Source organism: Lacerta agilis, chromosome 17, assembly GCF_009819535.1.
Source record: "Lacerta agilis isolate rLacAgi1 chromosome 17, rLacAgi1.pri, whole genome shotgun sequence".
In the NCBI taxonomy this organism is placed as follows: domain Eukaryota; kingdom Metazoa; phylum Chordata; class Lepidosauria; order Squamata; family Lacertidae; genus Lacerta; species Lacerta agilis.
The window spans coordinates 26,117,368-26,142,903 of NC_046328.1; the positions used below are offsets into that span (position 1 = coordinate 26,117,368).

A 25,536-nucleotide genomic window follows, 5' to 3' on the forward strand; every position below is an offset into this window, starting at 1 on the left:
TCTGCGGGTGGGGGGCAGTGGGAGAGAAAGGAGGAACACAGCACCCCAACAGTGAACAAAAATGGTGGGCATGCGTCACCATTTTAAGCATCCCTCGCAACTGGCTTTAACTGTCATCTCTGTGCAGCGTAAATACTGTTAAACGGGTGATTAATACAGGGACACCAGCATACTCCTTAAGCCTCAGAACAGAATGTTCTTGCATGGAGTGCTTTTGTATTCAGGCGGTGCACAAAGACACCAACAGCAAATTGAAAGGGAGGAAACGCTGAAGGAATCCGTTTTGGAGAGGACAAACCTCACACTCGCTGGAGCCACCAAAGCAGCAGCAGAGGAGACTGCTCAAAAGGACCCCACTGCCTCAGATGCTACACACACGCCAGCCACTGGCAGGCATTAACGAGCCAGCCAGAAGGCCTCAAGCCTGTGCCAAGTTGTAATTCTGTTTTAGAGGAAGTGAAATCTGTAAAAGGAGAGGGAAACCTATGCCAACACATTCAGGCAGATCAAGGAGATTTGCAATTTCAAAGATGAAATGGACAGTCCACATGCTTCTACTAGTGGACAAGAACAGCAACTGGCAAGAGCAGGGGCATAGCAGGGGGGGGGGCGAGCCGCCCCAGGTTCCATAATGGAGGGGGTGACAAATTAGCAAGGAAAGTTTTTTTTTTGAATTTTTTTTTGAAAATGCCTGCTCCGAAGGTCTTATCTTACTATACTAGGGATTATATAGCTATATATGAAATTTCATGCATATCGGTTAATATCTTGACCCTCTCCTCCACCAAAATAGCTGTTCACTTCGCTGTTTTCCTATGTCATGAAGGCTGAAATTTCAGTTCAGAGAACACTTACTGTTCCCAACCCTAACCCTGTGGAAAGCCATCTAATTAGACTTTGAGAGTTTTTTAGGAGGTAATTTAATTATTGTTTGATTTTATACCAATGTTATGTATCTGGTGTTAGCCACCCTGAGCCCAACTTTGGCCGGGGAGGGCGGGATATAAATAAAAGTTTTTTATTATTATTACTTGTTATTATTCCTTTGTAAGAAAATATGAAATAACGTAAAACCATTTTTGCGGGGGGGGGGGGTGTCAATGGGGGGGTTGACAAGAAATTTTCCGCACCAGGTACCACCTGACCTTCCCATGCCTTTGGGGGGGGGGTTGACAAAAAAAATTGCCCCCGGGCACCAATTTACATAGCTACGGCCCTGGGCAAGAGTGGGAGTTGACAGTGGATGAGGGCCATTTGGTAGAACTTTTCCAAAGAGAAGTGACTCACCGATAACCCCCAGTAGCATACAGGGGAAGAGCCCTCTGGCTCAGTAGAGCATTCTCAGGACACATCTAGCTGATGTTGTGGAACTTGGCCCCCACCTACTGGCAGCAGCAGACACCCGAAACAGAATCCTCTGCTCCCCCCCACCCTTTAAAGGAAAGGGATGCACAACAATAACTATTTTAAAAGCTGCATTTAATTGGAACCTCCCTTTCACTGCTCTTTTATTCTTACACAAAAAGCAATTAAGAAAATGGTTACAGGAGATCGAATGAAGCATTTGTACACACATCATTGTCAACAAAAATCATTCAATCTAGGGGCGGGTCCACCCCAAACCACAAAACACTCAAGGCATGTAAAAAGAAAAGAAAGGAGTTTCTAGGCAGATGGACAATATCAAAATGGACTTCAAAAGAGATGAAGGTGCCCTCCCAATTGTGACTTCATCTTAACTACTCAACGGGAGTAGGCGAGAGGGCCTAAAGCCCCCACTCCCAGTTTCAAAGGAAGGCCCACCCTGTGAAGTCTGCCTTTCCTTTGCTATGGGGAAAGGGGGAGAAAACTGTCACTCCCCATATCAACTGCAGTGCATGCGACGTCCAGCTTCAGAGAAAGAAATCTACGGAAATAATCCATTTGTTTCTTTAACTCTACTGACAAGACTTTTCCGTGATGGGAGATACACGTGGCCATGGAAAACTTGTGTCTCTTAGATGAGGTTAAAAATCTAATTCTGTTAAGAACTTAAAATGAACAAAAACCACTGTCCAACCCCAGAGGGCAAGGCAGGTAGAGCTGCATCTGAACACAGAAGGGGCCTTGCCACCGCTGCTACCACCATGGCTAGACCTGGCAGTTTCACATGGAATTTCCCAAACTTTAGGATGGTGGTGCAGACCTCACTTTGCGGGGTGGGGGGAAGAGACTCAGCACTAGTGTCCTGATGGGCAAGTTCTGCTACTGAAGTACACCAGTCAGTCATCAAAAAAGGATTCTGACAAGAGTCACACACCTCTCTAAGTACAGAGTAAGGAGGGGGAAGAGGAACACACACTCCTCATGTGCTCCTGGCTGGGTTTCAGAAGTCTCCCCTCCAGCTCCTGGCTCCAGATTGGCAAGAAAAAACTGTATAGAAAAACCATTCTTCAGTTCTGTGGTGGGGGTGGTGGGGGAGCAGGGGGCATGCCAAACGGTGGCAAGGCTGGCACTCCAACCCCCATCATGGTGACAAAATTAGTAGGGTCCATGGGAGGCGGAGGAGGGGGAGGGGCGTACATCATGCCCGCGGAGCCAGGCGGCGGGGGCGGGGGAGGAGGCGGGGCCCCGGGCGGCAGCGGAGGCTGGACCCCTGGAGGCAAAGGCACCATGGAGGGGCTGCCTTGCATCTGTGGGGCCCCCGTAGAAGTTGCCACCGCCGCCGCTCCCTGCTGCTGCTGCCATGGAGGGATGGCCCCGGTGCCAGCGCTCGTGGTGGTGGTGGTCGTCGTATCTAGGATTTAAAACACCAAGTGGTCACCCCAAGAGCTCAGAGCCAAGCTTCTCCCCCCGCCCCGCATCAAGCAGGGAAATGACCCATCCGACCCCTCTTGAAAGAGGAAAAAGACCCAGCCCATCAATAATCAACCCATAGCTAGGATATTGTTCCAATCCCCACCCACCAAGGTGCTTCCCTCCTGATTAAGGTATGTCGGCATTTCTGCCAACTTTCCCCAAAATATTTGGCCAAGGTAAGGAGAAGTCAGGCCCTGGAGGCAGAGGGGTGGCCAACTGAGGAACCTCCTGAGGAACCAGGCTCAGATAAACATGTAGCTGCAAATCAAGGGGGAAAGAGGCTTCTTGCAGATGCTGAAGGCTAGGTCAACAACTTCCCCCAAGTGCAAGCAAGGCACAGGAAGAGAGAGCGAAGAACTGGCCAGTGGCCACCAACCCACGTTTAGTTTGCCCTGAGGCAGATCACAGAGGTGCAAAATTAAAAGAAGTGCTCTTACTCACTTTGCTGCCATGGCAAGGGAGTACTGCTGCTGGGAGGCGGGGGTGGAGGCTGCTGCTGCTGCTGCCATGGGGGAAGAGGACCAGAGGGAGGCGGGGGAGGCTGACCACTGGGCGGAGGGGGCGGCGGGGGCATCATACCCATCGGAGGCGGCATCATACCTGCAAAGTTAGAGCCAGAAAAACAGTTAAGTAGAACCGGGTAACACCCACACACATGCTTTGTGTGCCCCCACCTCAATTTGAAAAAGAAACAAACAGGTTGCTCACCTTTTCCTTGGAGGCGATAGACCCCAGAGCCCACTGGCGCATTGCCCAGGTACTGATCTTAAGGGAATGAGAGACCATAGCTTTAGCAACAGTTGGAATGGATGAGCTCCATCAGCCCAGGTCCTCATGACAACGTCAGCCACCAGCAAAAATAAGACTGGGCTATGCAAGGGCGAGGCTCATCAGCCCATGAGGCTGTACTGAGGTTGACTCTACCCATTCCCAAGATCACCAAGGCTCACCCCCCTCTTCAGTAGGCTCCCCGTGTTCTGGATTGTACTCACCCATGTGATGAGGCCCAGGGGGACCGTGAGGATGTGGTCCCTGGTTCATTGGTGGGTTGTGAGGTTGCATCCAAGGTGGAGGACCGTTGGGGTTGTGCTGCATTGGGTGGCCCCCATGTCCTCCCATATTTGACATGTGGTGGGGGAAATTGTGAGGGCCACCAGGCCCTCCAGGTCCCCCTCCTCCTCCACCACCGCCTCCACCTCCGCCGCCACCATGCATCCCATGGAAGGGCCTGTTTTCAGAGGGGCCAGAGTTCATCCATGGCGGGCGGTTCTAGGAGAGAGATGGAAATGAGCAGTTATTCCAAGGCTGTAAGAACAAACGAGGAAGACCACAGGCCATGTACACTCTGCACTAGAAGTGAATTCCCCATCAGTCAGTGCAAAGTATCAAAATCCTAACCCCTGTCCAAGGGGAATATCTGCTCACCCCTCACCACACGATTATGAGATTTCAGCAAGCAGTGCTCAAGTGTTTTCAAACTTACCTTTGCAGCCATGCCAAAATTAAGACACCCTCACCCGTTCAAGGATGTTACACTTTTTACTTCCACATAACACAAACAGTCTTCCTGGACCACAACAAACTCTTCTGATGTTTTGCCAGGCACACTGGCTCAATTCAATCCTATTATTCCTTTTTGAAAGACTTGAAGAATCTACTCCCATGACTTCCAATCTGCCCTCACCAAGACCTTCCACTTAGAGAAGAAGCCCAAGACTACTCACAGGAGGTGGCTGGTTGTTTCCTGGCCCCGAAGGTCTTGGACCACTTGGCAGCGGTGGATTGGAAGGTCCCGAAGATGATCCCACCGATGCTGGGACAGGAGCTTCTCCCAACTCAGCCATCAGAGACAGGTATTCCTTGTCCATGCGTGCTTTATCCTGGGCTGACTGGGGGTCTCCAGGCCTGGAAGGAAAAAGCCAGTTACTGGAGGCTCTGTGCCAGACAGAGGCCAAGATCCCAACTGCAATATCGAAAACACCCAAGTCCTGAGTTGAACAGTAATCCTCCCCTCCTGGCCAAATATGGGTATCTTCACTTCTACCAGAAGCTATTTAAGGCACCCATAGAATCATAGAATTGTTGAGTTGGAAGAGACCACAAGGGTCATCTAATTCAACCCCCTGCATGGCAGTAATCTTTTTGCTCATTGTGGGGACTGAACCCACGGCCCTGAGATTAAGAGTCTCATGCTCTTACCGAGTGAGCTATTCCAGGGATAAAACACCTACATTAAATCAGAGGAAGCAGATGCTCACACCTTGTCACAGGCATGGTGCCCTGCTCCTCGCTCTGGAGCACAAGCAGTGCAATTTTCAGGCCTTCCCAGCTGAGGCTTACCGGGCAAACTTGCAATCTGATGCAATGTGGCCAGCTCCTCCACACTTGGTACACACAGTGGTGTTGGTGATGCTGCGAGTCTCAGTGTTTTGCCATGGACGCAGAATTCTGAAGTGGGACAGTAATAAAAGACTGGTAAATGAACTGAGCTCCTTTCCACTTGGCAAAATTGGGCTCCGACCAATACGCACCTGTTGTCATCTTCACGCAGTGTCCCATTGAGGCGGGCCAGTTCCCGCAGCTGCATCTTGCGCAGATCATTCTGGTCCTCTGGAGTTTCAATGCCTTGCTTCAGAATGTTCCGGATCTAGAAGAGAGGAGTGCATGTTGCTCTATCATTAAGATTGGATCACTGGTCGCTTACCATGGTCCTTCCAGGGGGCATGCAGGAAACTTCCAGAACACCCACCAATGCATGAGAAAGGGAGGACCACACCGTGTTTTGTTGCTTGGCCCTCTGTGTCCTTTACCTGTTCCACAGCCTTCTTCACATTCTCCATGGTGTTAGCTGTGACCAAAGCATGAAGTGGCTCATCCTCACCAGGCAGCATCTGGCCATCTTTCCGGCCCACCTTCCCTTCTTTCACAGACCCTTTGCCTCTGATCATAATCTTAGCGTTGCACTCCTTCTCAATGTTCTTCAGTGTGTTCCCTCTAGAATGGGGAGAATCCAAATCCAAGAGTTGAAATCAACACTCTGAGTATCTTCAAAAGAGAAAAGGCACTCTCACCACTAATAGCTTCAGAAACAAACAAACAACTAGGAGGCTATCTTGCAGTCTTGAAGGCAGGGGGAATAAATTTCAGTGATAAGGAAATAACATAGCTAAAGGAACCTAATCCTATTGCTACTGTACAAGGTCTACGAAACAGGTTCTAAGGATCAGCCTTGCCTCATAATTAAAGTCTTAATCATTCAGGAAATATTGTGGAGAGAAACAGAAAATTTACAGTATGCCTGCTGAATTTACTCAATAGTGACACATTAAACTAGACATTTTATCTAATCAGAGGAAATACTTCACTGAGCTAAAGCAATTCTCACATATCCAACATTCTACATCCCCACCCCTTAACATCAAGACCATTTCCCAAAACCTTCCCATGATTCTGGACTTGTCACTTCTCAACTCTTAATTATCCAGCCTCCATGGAAGAAACACATGCTCTTACCTGGGTCCAATCAGAAGCCCAACAAAGTTAATCTCAGGATATTCATCCTGTGGGATCATCACCTTATCACTCACTCGAGTTGCTGGAGGTCTGCAAAGGATTAGACAGCAAGTGTCAAGCATGGTTGTCCCCAACAACAAACCCCTGCCAAGCTCAAATTGACAACCCTTGAAAACAATTCAAAACAAAGAGGCCCTGGGATAGCACCAGTTGAGAGGCCATAATCAGTTTGTTTGTTTTATTAAAAATGCTATTACTACTTGGTTTTTTTAATTTAAAAAAACCTCAAAGTAGTTATTGAGCAAATAATTCTACAATGGCTGCTAATTTTGACAAAATACAAACCAGACCACCTAAGATTTTCAGACATCCTGTTGAGAGTGCCCCCACCTTCTGGGATCTGGTGAGTGACAATGCAGAGTAGGGTCTCCTCAGCTGCACTGCCTCACCTTCTGAGCTCTCCTCTTTGTTAACTTGTGTTAACCTTCTGAGCTCTCCTCTTTGTTAACAGGTGTGTTTAGGTGACTGCTGAAGACCTTTCAATTCTTTATTTTAAAGTTATTTGACTGACTTTAATGTCATTTACTGAGTGTTCTTAAGAAATTTATCTTTTACTCAGTTTTAATTTATGTGAAATGCTGCTAAGCAAGCTCAAAGTGACTGTGAGGCAAGCTAGATCCATTTCAAGTAATAGGCTAGGCAAGAGAGAAGCTACCCCTAACCCCAAACTTGTCTTTCTCCCCCAGTTTACTTGTAATCAGCTGGTGGCTTGAAATCTGGGTTGAGCGCCACCATCTCTGTTATCAGGTTGTGCCTCTCCTCTTCCAGTTTCTTGCGTGTACGGAATTCACGGGTGTTCAAACGCTTCCCCTCGCTATTGTAAATCGGTTCAGGGGAAGGAGACCTGCAGAGGAACAATCTCCAGTTATTTCTCATGCAACTGAACCCTCGAGGCTATTTATTAAGTACAGGCTTCCCCTCAACTCTAGCACAATTTAGAAAAATAAAATGAAATAAGAGACCACAGGAAAGGAAGGTGTAAACTCACTCATGCCCATTAATGCCTCATGGACAAGGCGGCTGTAGCAAACCACTGCCTGCTACCAGGAAGAAAAAACTGGGGTATTTTATTGGGTAAGGAGGGGTGCAGAAAAGGGAGTGGGGGTAACACACAGCCATGACAACAGCTCTGCCATGAGTGTGCCTGTTGTTAAAAAAGGGGAGGGGGGCAGGGAAGATGGAGAAAGTTGATTCACACAAAGAACAAACTTTCCAACTTCATTATTCCATGGAGGCAAACAATTAGAAAGAACCCTGGTGCAGGAGGTAAATCAATAAAGAATTATTCATGTTAACCCTGGACTTTTTAACATCAGAAAATAACAAGACAGGTTAAGCTTCTATCAAACCCTTTCTGGCAATACAAATTATGTCTATTTCACTGGCACCACGTGGACGGGTCAAGGCTTCTGTCCTGGCTTTACCTCCATTTTGCTGGCTGCATCAAGGCCGACTGAACCTGTTTACTGTGTTTAAGAGTTAGAGAACTGGGGTGGGTACAAGTTCAACAAGCCCACCCTTCTCATGCCACAGTCTGGGCCTGTAAACCGCTAGAGACAGACCTGCTTTCTCCATGTAGTTTAGATGCCCAGAAAGCAGAGGTTCTAACAAATAAAAATGTTATAACTAAAATTAAAAAGAATCAGTTTGATTTATCACAGCTGCACTTGCGGTAAAAAAGCCACACTCTTAGAATTCTGCTTAAGTTTATGGATCTTTTTCCAAACATATTGAAATAAAAATTTAGAGTTAGCTGCAAGAAGGGAAGAGATATTGGTCATGTTATCAAAAAATACATCCTTGAAGTAATCAGAAACCTAAACCTTGGGATTTTAGTTAGACCATCTTTCTTTCTAGTTGGTTAAAGGATTGATTAGAGCCAGTTGATCCCAATGTCTTCTGAGCCTGAAGTGAATCATCAACACAAGAATATGAAATAAAAAGGTCAGATTTTGTAAGGAGTGATCACATCTAAATTACACCTCCGTTTCTAGGACCTGAGAAGGCTTAACAGTCTCAAAGCAATGTGAACAATTTTATCTCCCCCAGTCAGCATTCACTAGTAAGTTTAAAATAAACCCATTCACTAGCTGAGTAGATCCTTTTAAACACAAAGACATGGGTAATTAATAAATTGATGGTTCCAAGATTAAACCTTCAGGAAAAGTTTAACGCTGAATGTATCTAATAGCTTCATGCCTTTCGTAAGAGCTGTCTTTCTGCAAGCAAGTGAGATAATTCACTTTTACTATATGTTAACGGCATCATGTATTTTAGCCAGTATGGTCTCAGTTCAAGAACATCTTATGTATGCATGACAAACCAGTAACAGCAGCCCCCACTCACACCCCACATTCTCTATTAACCTTCTGTTACATTAAGACCCAACACCTCATGTTACTCTTCTAAAGCACAAAAATAAGACATATAAATCTGCTCCCACCAAGAACGAGTTCACCTGTCAAGTTTAACCAAAAGCCCATTATGGGAGTCCAAAAGGCATTCCTCAACTGTACTTTTAAAACTAATATAGGCAATATCAGGCCCCAAGAACTAGAGCTGAAAGCTCTTTTCTTTTGCAAGGCGTCCAAAACTACTGGCAGCCTTACCATGTTTATTTACTGTCCCAAATAACTGTTTCAGATGGGCCAAACTTAAGGGGAAAGTGTATTCCACTTCAAGAGCAAGAATTAGTTTACAAGTTGTGCAACATGCTATAACACAACAATTTCCTGATTATACCTTCTGATAAAGAAATTAATGTTTACAAGCCAATTAAAAAACGAATCAAACACAGAAGTTATTTTGTTGGATGACACTGAAGCCCAACAAAACCACAGGTGTCCAATTCGGCACACTGCAGGTGCAGTACTGCTTGGGCCCCAAATCCCAAGAGATTGGCCAATGCTGTGTAGTAGCTGCTACCAAAGAAATTGGTTAGTACCCATCTGGTTTAAAAACCATGCTCAGCCACCACTTGAAAAGTACTGTAAAATCAGCTGTCAGAAAAAGTTTCCAGGCTGCTCAGACTCAGTGACTGTGCTGAGGATTCCTCAGTGTGAACCTGCGAGAAAAACCTCTGGACACTTGCCCAAGACCAGCACTGAACAGGTTATAATTAGTTGGCCACCATATATGTATTTTTTTTCTTAGGTCGGGTTAAATAATTGCAAACTACAGACTTAGAAATCCTCAAGCAAGGATGGAACCTTTATCCCTTTCTGGTTTTACCTTCCCTAGCAAGTAAGATCTCAGCTATCATCTCTGACAAATTAGACCACTGAAGACATTTCATTAGGAAGAAATTTCATTGAACTGACATTATGATGCCACCAAAAAATTATTGAAAAAGGTAAAAAATGTTACTGTCAGCTGGTTAAAACTGTTTCCCAACCTGTCCTCAGGGTTAGGGGGGATGCCCAGGTCTCCTGTGCGCAGTTTACGAGTCAGGTCTTCTATCTGCAGTTGCACTGGAAGAAACCAGGTTAGGAAAGAAAAAAGGATGGAAAAAAGACAATGTTACCAAAAAACATCTCAAATCTCAACATCAAAGCATGAAGAACTGGAGAATTTGCAAGGGATGACTGATACTTCATCAATATAAAGATCAGGAAACCCTACAATGTTATTTCAGTCAAATGTTCATCAGGATTCCAGAACAGTCCCTCATTATTTCTAGCAAGTGTTCAAAAAGCATTACACATCAGGAAGCAAAGCATTCATCTGAGAGTTAGCAAAAAAAAGAGAGTATCTAATCTTTGTGAATCTTATTTCCAGCCTACTGAAAGATAACCATCCCAACTTTCTATAATTGGTATTGGACAAAGACTTCTAGTAGGAAGCATGGGCATCACCAATGCTTACTTCTTTTAAAACATCAGAACCATCTTGCTTTGTTATAAATGCATTGGTCGATCTAAGATGGAACTTTGAAACTGCACAGATCGTACCAGATTAGCAGAAGTTGTCTCTTTCTTGAGATTCTGTCTTATTGGCCATGCTTCTGCATGTATTATGTAACCCTTTGCTAACTAGCAAACACTAAACATTGAACTGCATAATTAAAGGAAAGCATGCTTTAATTTTCTGGTTATCCAATACTGCACAAAGACAACCAAACACCCAGTACTAACAGATGTCAAACATGTGCCAGTCGATTTTTAGACCCAGAATAATAATAAAAAAAATTACTCTGGTTCATCCAACATAGCGCAAGGATTAGTATTTGCTCAACTAGTGAAGAGTATCAAAGGCAGAGCAGCAACTGGTTTGGGATTCAGAACCTAAGCCCCTTGTTAAAGCAGCTTTGTTCAAGTCTCCCAGACATCTGTCAGGCTACAATGGAGGAAATGGTTTGTAGAGTGCGAGCCAAATCACTACTAAGCAAAGGTACACCCACACCCATGATATTAATAAGAGACTCCTTATACATGTAACAGAACATAGACGATGCAGATGCAACAGGCCTGGTGAGAGAAGGCCACTCAACACCACATAACCCAGCTCCTCATGAATTGCTGAGATCTTAGAGGCCTCTATTTCATGCTGAGCTTTGGAGGTAGAAAAAGGTTAGAAAACCCCTTTCTGTATACAGGAGAGGGAGGGCTACTCTCCATGTTGCACTGAGCTTTGGGGAAAACAAAAACAGCCACTTCTGCTTGCCCCAAAGCCTAACATGATGGGACACCACCAATCCCTCTTTCCATAGGCCTCTGGCACACAAAGGGGGGTAGGGGTGGGGAGAACAAGCACAAATAATGCTGGCTATGGAGCCATGTCAAATTGGGAGATTCCCCTGAAATAACTGAGAGTAACTTTGGAAGATGCTATAAAGAGCCAAAACACAAGCCAATGAATTGAAGTTGGATTTGAGTCAGTAAGTTGAAGCTGAATCCTCAAGAAGAAGCAGACCCATACTTTGGGGTCAGGTAAACTGCTGGATTGTCACTGGAGGTTCAGGTGGCCTTGGTGGCTAGGAATGCCTATTTCCAGCTTTGGCTGGTGCACCAGTGATGACCCCTTTTAGGCAGAGATGAATTAATCACTGCACTCCATGCTCTAATAACTTCCAGACTGAATTATTGCAATGCACTCTACTGTGTCTGCCCTTAAACATGACTAAGAAGAAACTTCAACTGGTCCAAAATACAGTGACCAGATTGCTGGCTAGAGTTCCATTTAGAATGCACATACAGTAATCCCCGCCATTAAAGAGATGCATTGGTTGCCCAATTCAAGGTGCTCACATTAGCATTTTAAAGCCTTAAAGAGTTTAAGCCCCCAAATTTTGCAAGACCACCTCCTTCCTTAAATATGCTCTCAGGTGTTGTGTTCAGCAGATGGGGGCCCTCTTAGTAGATCCACCACCCTCAGAAGTTCAGACATGATGGCCCTGATGAGGTCGTTCTCTGCAGCAGCCCCTAAATTGTGGAATTTCCTTCTCAGAGACATGTCTGGCACCTTCACTGTATATCTTTTGTCATCCCCTGAAGATGCACCTCTTTGCCCTGGCCTTTGACACCAGAGATAAAATAATAGGATGAGCCCTAAATGCATTTAATTGTAAACTGTCTTAACTGATTTTAATATTGCATTTTTTATTATTTAAACATCCCTTAAAATTAAACCCAACAATGCCAGAAAATGCAACTAGCTGTCAGCTTCTCCAGCCACAATCTTATAAATGAGATCTTAGGTGGTTGAGCTTTGTACATACATCAAAATATAATGCATTCCATATGTGAGCCAAAACCAACAGAAAAATTGGTACTAAAAGATTTCCTTCATTATTTTAGGCACTGGCAAACCTTATCTAATCAATAATCGAAAACATCTAGATTCTTCAGTTGATGTTAAACGTGTAAATAAATGTGGGGCTGAAACACTATTGAACATTAAATATTATGTTATGGAGACAAGAGAACTGAAGAAACAAATATGTTATTTACTGGTGATCACACAAGACATATTATGAACATCATTTGTGTGTCACCGAGGCTTCTCAATGTGGATTATAACTGAGAAAGCCTGCCGTCCTTAGCAAATACATTTCCAAGAATGCAGAAAACAGCCTAAAGTTCATCAGCCAATTTTTCTCCTCCAGGCCAGGCAGTGTCTAGCTCTACTGTAGAATCTCTCTCAAATTTTGTTCCCACTTATTCATCTTAAGTAAGAGACATGAAAAACCTTCAATAAGCTCTAATCTCCAGTTACTACTTTGTGTTTGATCTCCTTGAAGTAAACATAATTTGAAAAGGTTCAAGCAAATCAATCACCTGTTGAAATCAATAGAGTTGACTATGGTGAAGTTCAGAACATGTTGGAACTTATTTCCAGAGCTTGCTCACAAGCAAAGCTTTGGTTTTTTAAAAATTGTTTTTGCTTTATTGAAATGCTGCAATACTATGACCTTTTGACACTGTTATTTTATCTCTCACATTAATGGTACCAAGTAGTAAAATGGCTATTACATACTATATTCTCTTTCACATAGAAGGAGCCTTCCTCACTCCCTTATTACAGATGTGCATGTACCTTTGTCTGATAGTATTTAGGCTGAATAAAGGTCACACGTTCCTCTGCCTCTTTACCTAGTTCTGTTGTGGACTACAAGGCCATTTTCACCATACCAGTTAGTTAAGCAAGTGGAGCACTCATATCTTCGCATAGACTGAGAATTCTGACCCAATTCTATCCATTTACAGACAGAGCTGTTTGTTAGCAGAGTCTGACAGAGCTGCTCAATTACATATCAGAATTTATTTATTTTTAATGCATTTCTAAACCAAATGGTTCAACAGCAGGGCTGCTCTCTTTGATAATTTCAAGCGTACCATTCTTTCACCCACATCGGTTCTCTACCAGATCTGTAAAAACTATTAAATTAGTACCAAGTTACTGTTAATAAGAATATATGGTAGGGATCAAGTAGTGTAGCTTGGTTAAGCAAAGCCTAAGTAGAGGTAAAATTAAAAAAACACCCAAATTCAGAAATATTAAGAAAACTGACTCTTCAGGAGTGCAGTGCAGAGCACAAGGTAACAACCAGCTTTTCCAACTTGCATTAAGTGGCACACCTTTTCAATACAGAAACTTTGACCGACTCAAGAGAGACTATTCTGTACTGTATAAACATTGACTTAACCTTGAAAATTGTGCAAGCCTTTAGAACAGTAAAGCAGCTCTCAGCAGTATTATGGATAGCTATACATTATATATCAAAATTCTCAGTGATTTATGCATAAGAAAGGAGTTAAAGCTTATTGTGCAATCCTAATAAGATGAGCAGTAATTAAATGGCCTTATGTTCAGGGGGGAAACCTTGGTTTATAGAGAAGGCAAGGACTGTACCATGTAATGCAACACCAGAGCACACTAGAACGATTTCAGTCAGAGTACTGATCAACAGTCACAAATAAACAGCCACACCACATTTCTCAATACAAATAATGCAAATAACGTTCTCTGTTCCACATATAATACAGTATCATTTGTCACTCCCCCATTTTCACAGTTAACAGTTCCAACATCATGATTTCCACAGAACCGAACAGTGTCTCTTTCCCAGCAATTGTGTACATGAGTACAAAGCCACAAACTAACCTAGCGAAGCCCACCCTCAAGTATTTGACTAAATCAAAAATCAGAAGTTAGGGGGTTCTCCCTGCTTTTGAGTGGCATCAACAATCTTCACCACCTTGGAGTATCAATTTTAGCTTTAAAGAATTAGCATAGCAACATAAGAGAAAGTCAGAAGGGAACCATGGTTAGGTTAGTTTACAATATTCCACTGCGAAAGAGATACTTGCTTCCAACAATACAGCTTGAAAAGGGACTCTTAGTGTTCTCTGTTAGCAGGGAGTCTGTGAAGCTAATAAGAGACCCCCCTGATTAGATTTTAATGGCCAATTAAGTAAATGTCAGCAAGTTTCATTCCCCAGCACCTCAAAGGACTTTAGCTTTTCTACTGTGCCTGTGGAGGACACTCTTTCACCCAAACAGGACACGGAGCTAGGATGGCGCACAATTCACTCCGAGCAGATACATGAATATTCATCTATTTTAAGAAATGAAAACAAGGCCGTAATAACTTGAGCCCTTGAAAGCACATTTTTAAATGCCTCAGACGTACAACAACCAAAAATAGTGTCTGGATCAGTACTGACATGAACAAATGAAAACAGGAAAAGAATGAGTATTTACCTATATAAGCTCTCTCTTGTTCACGGGTAAGCCCAGGAGGGATAACTGTGGGCATTCCAGGGATGACAGTCTTCTGGTCCATGGTATCTTGGTTCCATCTACTCCTCTTCCTCTTTTTATTGGGAAAATCTGCAGACAGATAGGTTTCTTTAAAGGAACAGTTAATAAGTGTTAAAGTTCAATTTGGCTTTAAGATACCCTTGTTCAAATCCCCTACATGGCATATTATTATTATTATTATGGTACCTCGGGTTGCGTACACACCCCGAAAAGTCCGCAACCCAAGTCGCGATATCGCGCTTCTGTGCATGCGCAACCTGCGCAGAGCCCTTTTGTGCGCGCGCATGCAGTGAAACCCGGAAGTAAAGACTTCCGGGTTTGCTGCATTCGTAACCCGCAGCAAACACAACACAAGGTTTGACTGTATTAATATTATTATTATTATTATTACCACACCCTTTACTATCAGGTCCCAGGGTGGGTTACAACAATTTAAAATTCAATATTAAAAACAGTTTAACAGAACGATTAGTCCTGTGGGTATATACAATTATTATTATTATTATTTAGTAGTCGTGGGAAGAGTGACAAGGTCCTGAAAGCATATAACAAGCGCCCACAGCGTAACAAAACCATCTCTATTCTTTCAATGATCAAGCTCCCACACAGATAAAATGGACAATGGGGTCGCTTGCAATCTGGGAACCAACTCTTTAGTTCCTTTGGATTTCAAAGTCATTTCAGTTTAGGCATGCTGTGTCTCATGAGCAAGCCTTTTCTTCTTTTTGTAACTTGGCTAATGCCTGTGGCTTTTAGGTGAGCATGCAGTTAATTAATCTTACTGAAGACTCCAAAAGAAAGCAAGAATTACATGCCTTTTCAACATTAATACACAATTCAAAGTCAAACTGCAAAGTAATATATTCTCAGAGATGAAACTGTTGCGAAGGTAAGAAAAAAATACTGGTAAGATAGTTCAAAAAGGGAAACAGAAACACAACACAAAGTAGCCTTGCCCCCAGATTATGGACACAAAGCTACTACAGTACAGTAATATTTAGTTCTAGATCAGCAAACATTTGGAACATGAGGGCCTACTTATTTCTCCACATACCCTGCTAGTATCTCAAGTAATTTACTTAATTATTAAACAGTATTTGCACCAAATGAAGCACTGCAAAATTACACAAATGACAGTTCCTTCAGATGTGTAACATTTTCCACAGAATTTACAATCTACTTACAAGACTGTCTTATTCCAAGATTTTGAAAATGATTTTTCCTGGAGAACATTAAAATTGGGGTAAAATTAACTGCCTGTCCTTAAAAATGATAGGAGTTAGAAAAACAGAAGCTTTATTATGGAATTGTTTAACAGTCCTACAACTAGGCTCCATTTTGTCCATCCTTATCCATAGGGAACCGTCAGCTCTTTCAAAGGCACCAACACACCAGATTACAGTATACACTTCCCTTAAACCTTGTCCAGTGTTTAACTAGAAACCTCTCTCAAACCATAATAAGCACATTATCTTTGTTTTTATAACACACTGATTCCTCTCCCCCCCCATATTAACCTCACAACAATCCTGTGAGGTAGGTTGATCAGTCCAAGACCACCCAGTGAGCTTGGAAATTTGAAACTTGGATGTTCCCAGTCCTATTACAGGTACTGTATTATTAACAGTAATAAAGCCACACCAGCATTTTATTATTCGTTCCTCTTTCATTCAATCCATTCCTACAATCCTAGCTCCCTGTGTTTAATGTCAAGCTTACTAGAATCCTGTTTGTAAACATAACACGAAGGAAATGAGATGAAAGGGAGCTCAAAATGCCTCTATCTGGCTTCATCAGTGACACCTGGTAAATTCTCTGATGTGCAGCTAGCTCTTTATGAGTTAAACTTGATTTCTTTTTCTTTTAAATCGAGTTATTACATTTGACCAGAAACCCTAACCTACGCCTGTAACAGGAACATGAAAATCCCTAAAATAAGGAGCACTTAAACTACCATTAGAAGCTACAGAGGAACCACGTGGCAATCCTACCCCGAAGGACCACGTCGCCTCTTTTGCGCACAGCGTGGTGTGGCGGCTCAGGAGAGTGTCTTTTGGCCCCGCTCCACCTCCGGAGCGATCTCGGGACAGTCACTTTCTCACACGCCTCTAGCCAAACCTCGCAGTGTTGCTGTGATGGCAAAGGAGGCCTCTCGAGGCAGTCTCTCCCTCTGTGCGTTTGACCTGCTTCGCGGGGTTACAGCAGGAAGACGGGGGAGGAAATGTCCTCCCCTCCATTCTCAACCTAGCCTACCTCAAAGAGAAAGAGGGCCTCTTGGACAGCGAGGCATTCATACAAACAGCGATCAAATAATAGTAATAAAACGTTAGGCGGCGCTGGCGGCCGCGTGCCATCCCTCCCTCCCTCCCTCCGACTTGCCTTGGTTCCCGGCCCCGGCCTGTCCGCCCTCGTCCTGCTGCTGGAGGTGGTGGAGGTGCTGCGGGCCTTGCGGCGGGGGCTGCTGCTGCTCCAGGCCCAGCGGGGGCTGCGGCGGGGGCGAGGGGAAGCGGTACTGGCTATACTGGGCCTGTTGAGCCTGCTGCTGCTGGGCCTGTGGGGGCGGCGGCGGCGGGGGCTGCTGCTGCTGGGGAGGCGGCTGGGGCTGCTGCGGTGGCGGCGGCGGCGGAGGAGGAGGCGGCGGCGGTGGCGGCGGGAGGGCGGCGAAGGGGAAGGCGGCGGCCGCCATGAGGCTGGGGATGGCGGGCTGAGGCTGGGCCTGCGCGGGGCCCGGCGGCGGAGGCGGAGGCGGGGGCCCTTGCATGACCAGGCCCGGCGGAGGCAGCGGGTAGCCGGCCTTGCCCGGCGGCGGGGGCGGGTGGAGCTTCCCCAGCGGCGTCGCGTTCGCTCCAGTCGCCATAGACGGAGAGACACACGCAATGGCGCCCGCCGCGATTTCGCGAACCTTCCACGCCAAAGTCTCCCCTCACAAAGGCGGGAGGCGGCGATTGGTCGCAGGACCCGTCCTTCGCGCTCCCGCGCACCGCCCCGTTGGGGAAGGTTCGTGTCGCTCAGCCCGCGCCGTGAGGAGATTGGAAGAAGGGCGCGTTCGCGGGAAAGGGATTGGTGGGAAGGCAACGGAAAGGCAGGACTGAGGTGGATTGGGTCTGTCGGTTGTCGCTCAGCTATAAACCGCTCCGCCGTGGTCATGGATTGGCTATGAAGCACGGTGGGCGGGAAACGTAGCTGAAAAGTGGGAGACGGGGTTGACTCGAAACTGCGAGGAACTCTGATTGGTTGTACTTGAGGGGGCCCCCCTCGCCTCGCCTCTCGGGTTACTACGCTTTCTGCGTTTGCGGGAAGGACGTTGAGAAGGGATGACGTCAAGGAGCTCGTTATCTGTCATTGGATAACAGTTTAAGGTGGGCGGGGTGGGGTGAACCTTTGATTCAGTATTTATTAGCAAGGAGCGGAAGCGGCTCACTTCCCAGCACAGAGGCTTATGGGAAAGCAGGAGTTTGAGCCTGCGGGGCCCTCAAAAGATTCTGGGAGGCTCGCCTTTTAAGTCAAGGCCCAAGATAGAGCAACTCATTTCAATTCAAGGGCCACACGTTATCTCATGGAAAAGCTCGGGGCGGGGGGGGCACATTCGAGTAGTGGGCGGGGTTAGAGGGGGTATGGGCGTGGCTTAATTAAAAAAAACACCTTCATTCAGTGGCCTATGTCTGTACAGTATTTGTATTTATTGCATGAGTGTGGAACTTCCAGTCCAAGAGCCCCATGGGGCCCACTAGGCTGTTTGGGGGACACCCATCTGCCCTCCACCTCTCATTCATGCCTTCCATGATGTCATACATGCCCATGTGGGAAAGGACAGTGCTTCCAAGGAAGAATTGGGAGCTTTAAACTTTCTGTTCCCAGTTGCTCCCAGTGCTTGCAAGAAGGGTGCGCATTTGGCTCCAGGAGGGGAAACTGGTTCCCATTTAATGGGAAAGGGGTTTTTCCTCCCAATACTGTTCATGTGGGGAGGTTTGCAAAGGATGGGGCTGGGAGGTTTGACAGGTGGGTGGGGGAAGACCCCCCTGTCAATCATATGGCCATTTTATTTATAAACCTATTGATACACCGGTATTCATTTAAAAAAGAAGAGCATTTTACAACAATGGCACATGAAACCATACAATAAAAACCATATTTAAAAAGTTAAAAGTTAGAAATCCACTAACTTATGCAAAGGTGTATTCTTAATTGCCTGCATAAACCTGATGGAACAAAAAAGCAGGCATTCAGAACTTGAAACAGATGTCTGCTGAGAATTCCACAGTACTGGACCGTTTCTTATTGTTGGCAGATGAGACTTACCATTTCAGAAATGAACTGATAGTATGCAAATAAAGGCTCCTCATCTGTGCCAATGGGTCAGTGATATGCAGATGGCTGCAGCCAATCGTAAGGGATCTCGTAAATCTCTGGGATGTGATTTACATGTAAGCCGCCCAGAGTGGCTGGGGAAACCCAGCCAGATGGGCGGGGTATCAATAATAAAATTGTTATGTGTCCTGTGCCAGCCTTACTATTGATCCCCTGAGCAGGGGCTGCCTCTTGACTGAGGACCTGTCATTTTTTGGCAACACACTCAGATGGTGTGGGTAGTATCATGGCCACCCCTAGGTTGGCAGACCTGCATGTTTATTACCCTTGTGGGGGGTTTTGGCAGGTTTTTTAAAATGCCGTAATCAGTGTGCAGGGTTTGTTCAGGAAAGTGCTTCTCAGCCCTTTTACACTTGGGTCCTCTCCAAATTAGGTGGTGGTGAACTTCCATTCTGTGGGCTAGTCTCAATCCATCAGGGGGTCCAATTTGGCCATTGAAGCCTTTGCCTCCCAAACCACCTGTCAATCATCAGACATCACTGATGGGACAGCCAAGGGGTATGGTTCAGTCCTGCTGGGTGCTCCTTCACCGGCACATTTATTGCAGGAAACATGCTGGTGAAGCAGACCCCTCTCCCACCCCATAGGTTAACTATGACGATTGGGAATGATGGGCCACTGTCCATGGCCACTGAAGAGTCACTTCTAGCCAAGACACAGCTGGGATTAGGAAGAAGGGCTTTTGCAGTGGGGGTGGGAATGCCACCCTGTGGTTGTAGAAATTAAGAACTGTACCCCAAACAATTCCAGGTGATGGTTCTGATCACTCCATTCCCTTGAGATCATGCTGCTGACTTATTCCATGCACCAATGAGGCAGACAGGGGTGTTTTGGTTTTTTTGGAGGGGTGTGAGTGCTCTTGCCGCAGAGTCCTTGTGTGTGTTGCAGCTTGGCTGGCTGTCCCTGTGCCTTCCAGCACTTCTGTGTCATGGGAGGGAAGACAGTGACAAGAGGAAATGACAAGAGGCAATGTCTGCACCAGGAAGATAAGATTTGGTGCCTAGCACTGCAATGACTTTTGACTTGCTCTTGATGTCGTGACTTCCTGGAACAAAAGTAGGGGGAAAGCGGGGGGCGTGGTGGGCCTGTGGTGGGGGGTGGAGGAGAGAGTGCCAGGAGGGGCTTGCCCAGCTGCTCATCTTTCTTGCCCCCCTCAGATGGAAAGAGGGTGCCCCCCTTAGAGAGAATACAGTCTGCCTCTTTGTTTGCAAGCAATGTGGATTTGTGTTTGTGTGGATGCACATATGTGCATGGATGGGTGGATGGAGCAGTCCATGCCTGGGTGCTGATTCCAGCTTCACCCCCCTGCTGTAGCATGTGCAAGGAATGGGAGCTGGAACCAGGGGGTGGGGGGACATTGAGGCACATTCCTCCTCCTCCTCCTCTGGGGGATACACATGTGGGAATTTGCACCAAGTGTTCTCTGCCGTGGCTCTGATTTGTCACTTGTGTTCTTCAGCCTCCATCCCTGGACCTATGGCAGCAGATCAAGCAAGTTCACAGGTGAGGGAATCACCCCCAATATCAGAGTAAGTTAAAACTGGTGTTCCCCTACCCCTAGTGCCAGTCCCCAGCTACTCAAGCTCTGCAAACACATAGCAAACGAAAAGGGAGGGAACTGAGGTTTTTTTTTTAATTTTTAAATTATTTGTGGGCTTATATCTTACCTTTACCCACATAACAGGGTGCTCATGACAGATTACAATACCAATCCCCTACTGAGTCAACCCCATGGAATTCCTAAAGAAACACACAGAGAGAAGCCAGGTCCTCTTTTTTAGCCCTTCCAACCTCTTAACCCGCTAAGAAGGAACATCAGAAAGAGAAAGGGAGGAAGTCTCTGATCTTTCAGTGAATTAAAAAGGTAAAGGTAAAGGACCCCTGACACTTAAGTCCAGTCGCAAATGACTCTGGGATTGCAGCGCTCATCTCGCTTTACTGGCCGAGGGAGCCGAAGTTTGTCTGCAGACAGTTTTTCCGGGTCTAGATTGCCCTAAAACATCACACCAAAGGCTCCCAATTTAAAATTTAACAAAGTCAGATCCATTCATTCCACACATATCCACTGGGGAGTAAAATACCACAATTTATTATCAAACCCTTAAGTTAAATAGCAATTTTCTTTTCAAGTTTGGGTTTTCTCCCCTCTGTTCTCAGACAACAAATTCCAGCTTTAGCAATTACAAAAACAAAGAGATATTGGCATCCTGGGAAGGAAAATTCTTGGAATCCAAGTTAAGCGGAGTTGCGGTCAGCCCTGATGGTCCACAGTTGTGATTCTGATGGGGAGTCTCTTCTGGGCTTCAAAGGCAGCAAAGAAGGGCCCCCAAAACACACACAAACCTCCCTTGAAGTGACTCGTGCAGCCTTCCTCTGCTGCCAAGGCAAGCTGAATCAGCATGCCCTGGCAGGAGGACCACAGCAGCAGTCCACTCAGTAGTCATTCAGCCAACCTACCCCCAGGGCAGGACACCCACAACACGTGGCCCAGCTGGGGCTTCACCACCTGCCTCAGAGTGAACATCTATGCTACTAAAAGAAGGCCAAAACCCCAGACAGTACATTAAATGTGTGACTGCACTTTAAAGTGAACAGCTGAGGATCGGGATCCTTCCCCCAGCCATCCTGCCACACCATCCTGCAGGCAGCTATTTACCCTGCAAGAGAAGCTGCTATTCCCCCAAGAAGTGGCTGGGGACCATTTTCATCAGGGCTGTGGTTCATGGGGAAAAGATTCAGGCCTCCTGCTTCTTGCATTCTAGGTAGCAACTATAGGTAAGGCCATGACATGCTGGACGAAAGACACCCCACATAACATGACATGCAAGTTTGCATTTAATGTGTTTGATTTAAAAAAAAAAGAGGCCATCAAGCAATGCAAGAAGCAGACATTTATCATACTGTCTGGTTTGGCCCCCATAGTGTAAACTTTCTCAAAACTGGCTTGCATTGCATTCTTTCAAAAGGCCCATGGGAACTGTATTTTTTGTTTTTGTTTTTTTTGCAAAGGTGCTGATTCCACTAGAGATTCCACAGCCCCTTCCACAGTCCTCCATGGGAATTAATTACAGTGATGGACAGAACTGGCCTGGAGCACCTGAGAGGCTCTGTTGGGCGATGAGCTCAGGTGCCACCTAAGCCACCACTGTCTCACCCAAAATAACAACCATCCATCCAGGGAGGCAGTTACTCTCCCTACCTAGTCAAGCACGACACCCAACCACACACACACACACACACGCCAAACCCCCATAGACACCCCACCTCTTTCATCATCATCACCACTCAGTCCTGCCCATCTTCAGCATCTGTCCTCTCAGCTGTCCAGCCACAAAACAAATATTGCCCGACCCCCCAGTCAATGGGGACAGGCCAGAATCTCAAAGTGCCCTGAAAGACCCTTAAATTAAAGCTCAAGTGCTAAGGGAAGGAGGGTGCGCTCCCCCACCCAACAAACGATTGTCTTCACACGGCAGCAGGTTTTGGCGCCCCTCCGCAGCATCACGGGAGCGCAACTCCTAAAGGGAAGGAGGGTAGGCATTCAAGCAGGCACAAGGTGTCAGCCAGGAAAGAAATGGCTAGTGGTCAAATTATTGCAAAAGTTTCTCAGGAGTTGCTGGCCCAAGTCAGGAGGAAAGAGCTCCTCCCATCCTTGTGCACAGCAGGTTCTCAGGAAGACGAGGACGACGGGCGAAGAGCATTTCCGGAGCCAAACCGAGGTTGCGTCCAGTGTACGCGGCAGCAGAGTGGGGGCTCTTCTGATTTCCAACCCCTCTCTGCCACACACACATGCTGGCAATCATCTCTGCCATCAGCAGGCATGGCTTGCAGCCCTCTGTCTCCAACAACAGTGCATCCCAAAAGGCTGAGCTGACCACCTCCCAGAGGCTGGAGGCTTTGGAAGGAGGTTGTCAGTAGCTGCTCTCGTGACCCGTCAGGATGTAGAGGTTGCTCTGCGCCGTGGGGTTATCTGTAGGGGTGCTCTCAAGGATGATGTCTCTGGCAGGGAGGAGAGAGAGGAGGCAAGAAGAATGAGCAGTACAGCCCATGTACAGGCGGAAGGGCTGGCACAGTAGCCTGCAGGCACAGCCAGGGCAATGGCAAGAAGTACCTCGGGAACGGGCAGGGACTTTGCTGCCCTTTGAGATGGAAGGTGGGATAGAAATTTTAAAAAATATTTTTAAAAGGCACAGGGAGGAAGGAAAGCTTTCAGTGCACACCAGTCGAGAAACTGGCCCCGTTTCCTTGCAACACCAGCTGGTTTCAGCTGTTGTTTTATCTGTAAGCCTCCTGTCATGGAAAAGGTGGTTTATAAATAAATATATAACAACCACCACGCTGAACAGGGAAATGCCCTTACCATGCATCTCTGAGTATTGGGCTCCCCTGCTCCGCAGCCTCCTTTCCTCCCTCCTCTGCAGTGAACAGGAGGATGAGGGAGGACTCCAGCAGAACTGAGTCTTCCTTTTTGCAAAATCCTGGCTTGTCGTTCCATTTGAACCAGAGATTATGGATAAAAGCAAATGCCAGCCGTGGTCAAAACAAGCCAAGACAATGTCCAACCATGCATTGTTTGACGAAACCAGAGCTCATTTCCAACCACAACCTGCGGTTCAAACGGAACGACAGGGGGCTGCAAAACTAAACACTGCTGGAGTCCTGGCTGCACCAGAAGGAGGAAGGGAGAGGCAGAGACAGGCTGTTCCAGCTCCTCTACAGAGCACCGGACTGCGGTTTAGTGTGGCTCATGAACACACCCACTCAGCCAAAAAGCAACATGTGGATCAGAGGGGACACTGAATTCCATGTGATGTGGCCACAGGAAGATGGGAAATGGAGAAATGTTGAGGTCTCCTCCTCAGAGGCATTTCCTCACCTGTGAGCTCCCAAGACCCGGAACACTCTGGACTCATCCGTCACCTCCTGCGTCACCTGTTACAGAAGGAAGGGACAGCTGAGTGGGAAATCCCCATGTCAGATGCCACATTTATCAAACCCATAATACCCTTTAACTTCTTAAAAAAAGGAAAAAAGAATTAACCCAATGCTCCTATTAATTACCTCACATTTTCTACTCTATTAATGATGATGATTAAAATTAACTGTATTTATATCCCACCCATCTTCCAAGGAGCTCAGGGTTGCTGCACATAATCCCCAACCCACCACTTTATCCTCACAACCACCTCCTATGAGAACCAATGGTGGCCTCAAAGCCATCCAAGTGGGTTTCATGGCAGAGTGAGGATTTGAACCCAGGCCTGCCCATCTCTAGTCCAAGAAACCACTAAGCCAGAAAGGCACCACTTAAACCACGAAAGGAGAGTGCAGTGGAGGTCAGAGATAGGAAGATGCCTTATACAGTACTGAGTCAGACTGTTAGTCCATTTAGCTCAGTCTGGTCCCACACTGGCAGCATTCCAGGGTTTGACCTGTGATGTGTTGCATGCAATGAAATGCTCTGCCACTGAGCTAAGGACCTTCCTGAGTGGGTGGGTATACATAGAATTGTAGAATTGGAAGGGACCACAAGGGTCATCTAATGCAACCCCCTGCAATGCAGGAATCTTTGGTCCAATGTGGGGCTCAAACCCACAACCCTGAGATTAAGAGTCTGATGCTCCACCAACTGAGATAACCTCCGTGCATCAAATGTCACAGGCGGAAGGCACACAGTCCAGGAAAAATAGCACCTCACCACCCCCACCGCCCAACGGAGCTTAATTCGTGTTTTCTCTCATGGTCCTGTTGTCAGGCTGCTGGTTTGATGCCCACAGGCCCCTCTGCCCCAGGCTGGCTGGACTCACCTCACTGGATTCCAGGCTTCGGCCTTGCATGCCGTGTTTCCAGAAGGCCAGGACACTGTCCTGAAGGCACACTGCAAGAATGGGGAGACCGCAAGTGAGCAAACAGGCCCCCCAAAAGGTTGGCTGTCACAACAAGAGCCTCTTAACTCAGGAATCAGGAACCCCACCTCCCAAATCCGATACTGCCAGAGGGAGGGCACTCGAGGATCCATGACCCGTTTGGGAGGCCTCAAACCCCACCCTGACACACCCCGCCCAGGTACCCTCACCTACCAATGGTCTCGATAGGGAAGTGGAACGTGAGTTCTGGAGGAAGGGCTCCCTGAGGGGCGCCGTGGAGGTTCACCACCCTCACACAACCTGAGGGAACGAGAGAAGGAGGGGCAGCGTTGGCCAAAGGGCGAAGAGGCAAGCGAGGGGAGGGGCAGGCAGACCGCGGGGAGACCAAGGCCGAGGGAGCAGGTCAAACTGGGGAAAGACTTACGCTCAAAACACACCAGGACAGTGTCTCGGTCCATCTGCGTCACGTGGCTGGCCATGACCAAGGGCCGACCTGCAAGGAGAGAGGCATAGGAGGCTAGTCTAGGGCTGGCCCTGGCAGCAGGGGCGGGGGAAGCTGGGGGCCACATTCAGAGGAATGGGAGGAGGAGCAAGAGGGGCGAGATGTCAGTGGGGAAAGAGAAGGTGG

The 25,536-nt window shown here is 46.6% G+C and overlaps 2 protein-coding genes across 8 annotated transcripts in view; both read right to left on the bottom strand.

Moving 5' to 3' along the window:
* Positions 1–1,462: 1,462 nt before the first annotated feature.
* SF1 (splicing factor 1) lies at positions 1,463–17,236 on the bottom strand. 6 transcript variants are annotated; one of them, XM_033174559.1, is made up of 13 exons: positions 17,053–17,235; positions 14,614–14,760; positions 9,806–9,881; positions 7,103–7,255; positions 6,352–6,441; positions 5,649–5,832; positions 5,370–5,485; positions 5,179–5,286; positions 4,563–4,743; positions 3,831–4,107; positions 3,547–3,598; positions 3,280–3,438; positions 1,463–2,776 (listed from the first exon to the last, which is right to left on the bottom strand). In XM_033174559.1, the coding sequence occupies exons 2-13, from the start codon at positions 14,693–14,695 to the stop codon at positions 2,521–2,523; spliced, it is 1,734 nt and encodes a 577-aa protein (XP_033030450.1). In that variant the 5' UTR covers positions 14,696–14,760; positions 17,053–17,235; the 3' UTR covers positions 1,463–2,520. The 6 variants fall into 6 exon arrangements, with proteins under 6 accessions (XP_033030450.1, XP_033030447.1, XP_033030449.1 ...); XM_033174556.1 differs by having other exon boundaries at positions 3,547–3,603; XM_033174558.1 differs by having other exon boundaries at positions 3,276–3,438; positions 3,547–3,603.
* Positions 17,237–21,895: 4,659 nt separating this feature from the next.
* Positions 21,896–25,536, bottom strand: part of MAP4K2 (mitogen-activated protein kinase kinase kinase kinase 2) — a 58,591-nt gene continuing 54,950 nt past the window's right edge. For both annotated transcript variants that reach the window (XM_033174461.1, XM_033174460.1), the window contains 5 exons: positions 25,333–25,401; positions 25,122–25,208; positions 24,849–24,919; positions 23,918–23,973; positions 21,896–23,040 (listed from right to left, as the gene is read on the bottom strand). In XM_033174461.1, coding sequence (XP_033030352.1) covers positions 22,953–23,040; positions 23,918–23,973; positions 24,849–24,919; positions 25,122–25,208; positions 25,333–25,401 — 371 coding nt within the window. In that variant the 3' untranslated portion in view covers positions 21,896–22,952. The remainder of the gene's footprint in view (positions 23,041–23,917; positions 23,974–24,848; positions 24,920–25,121; positions 25,209–25,332; positions 25,402–25,536) is intronic.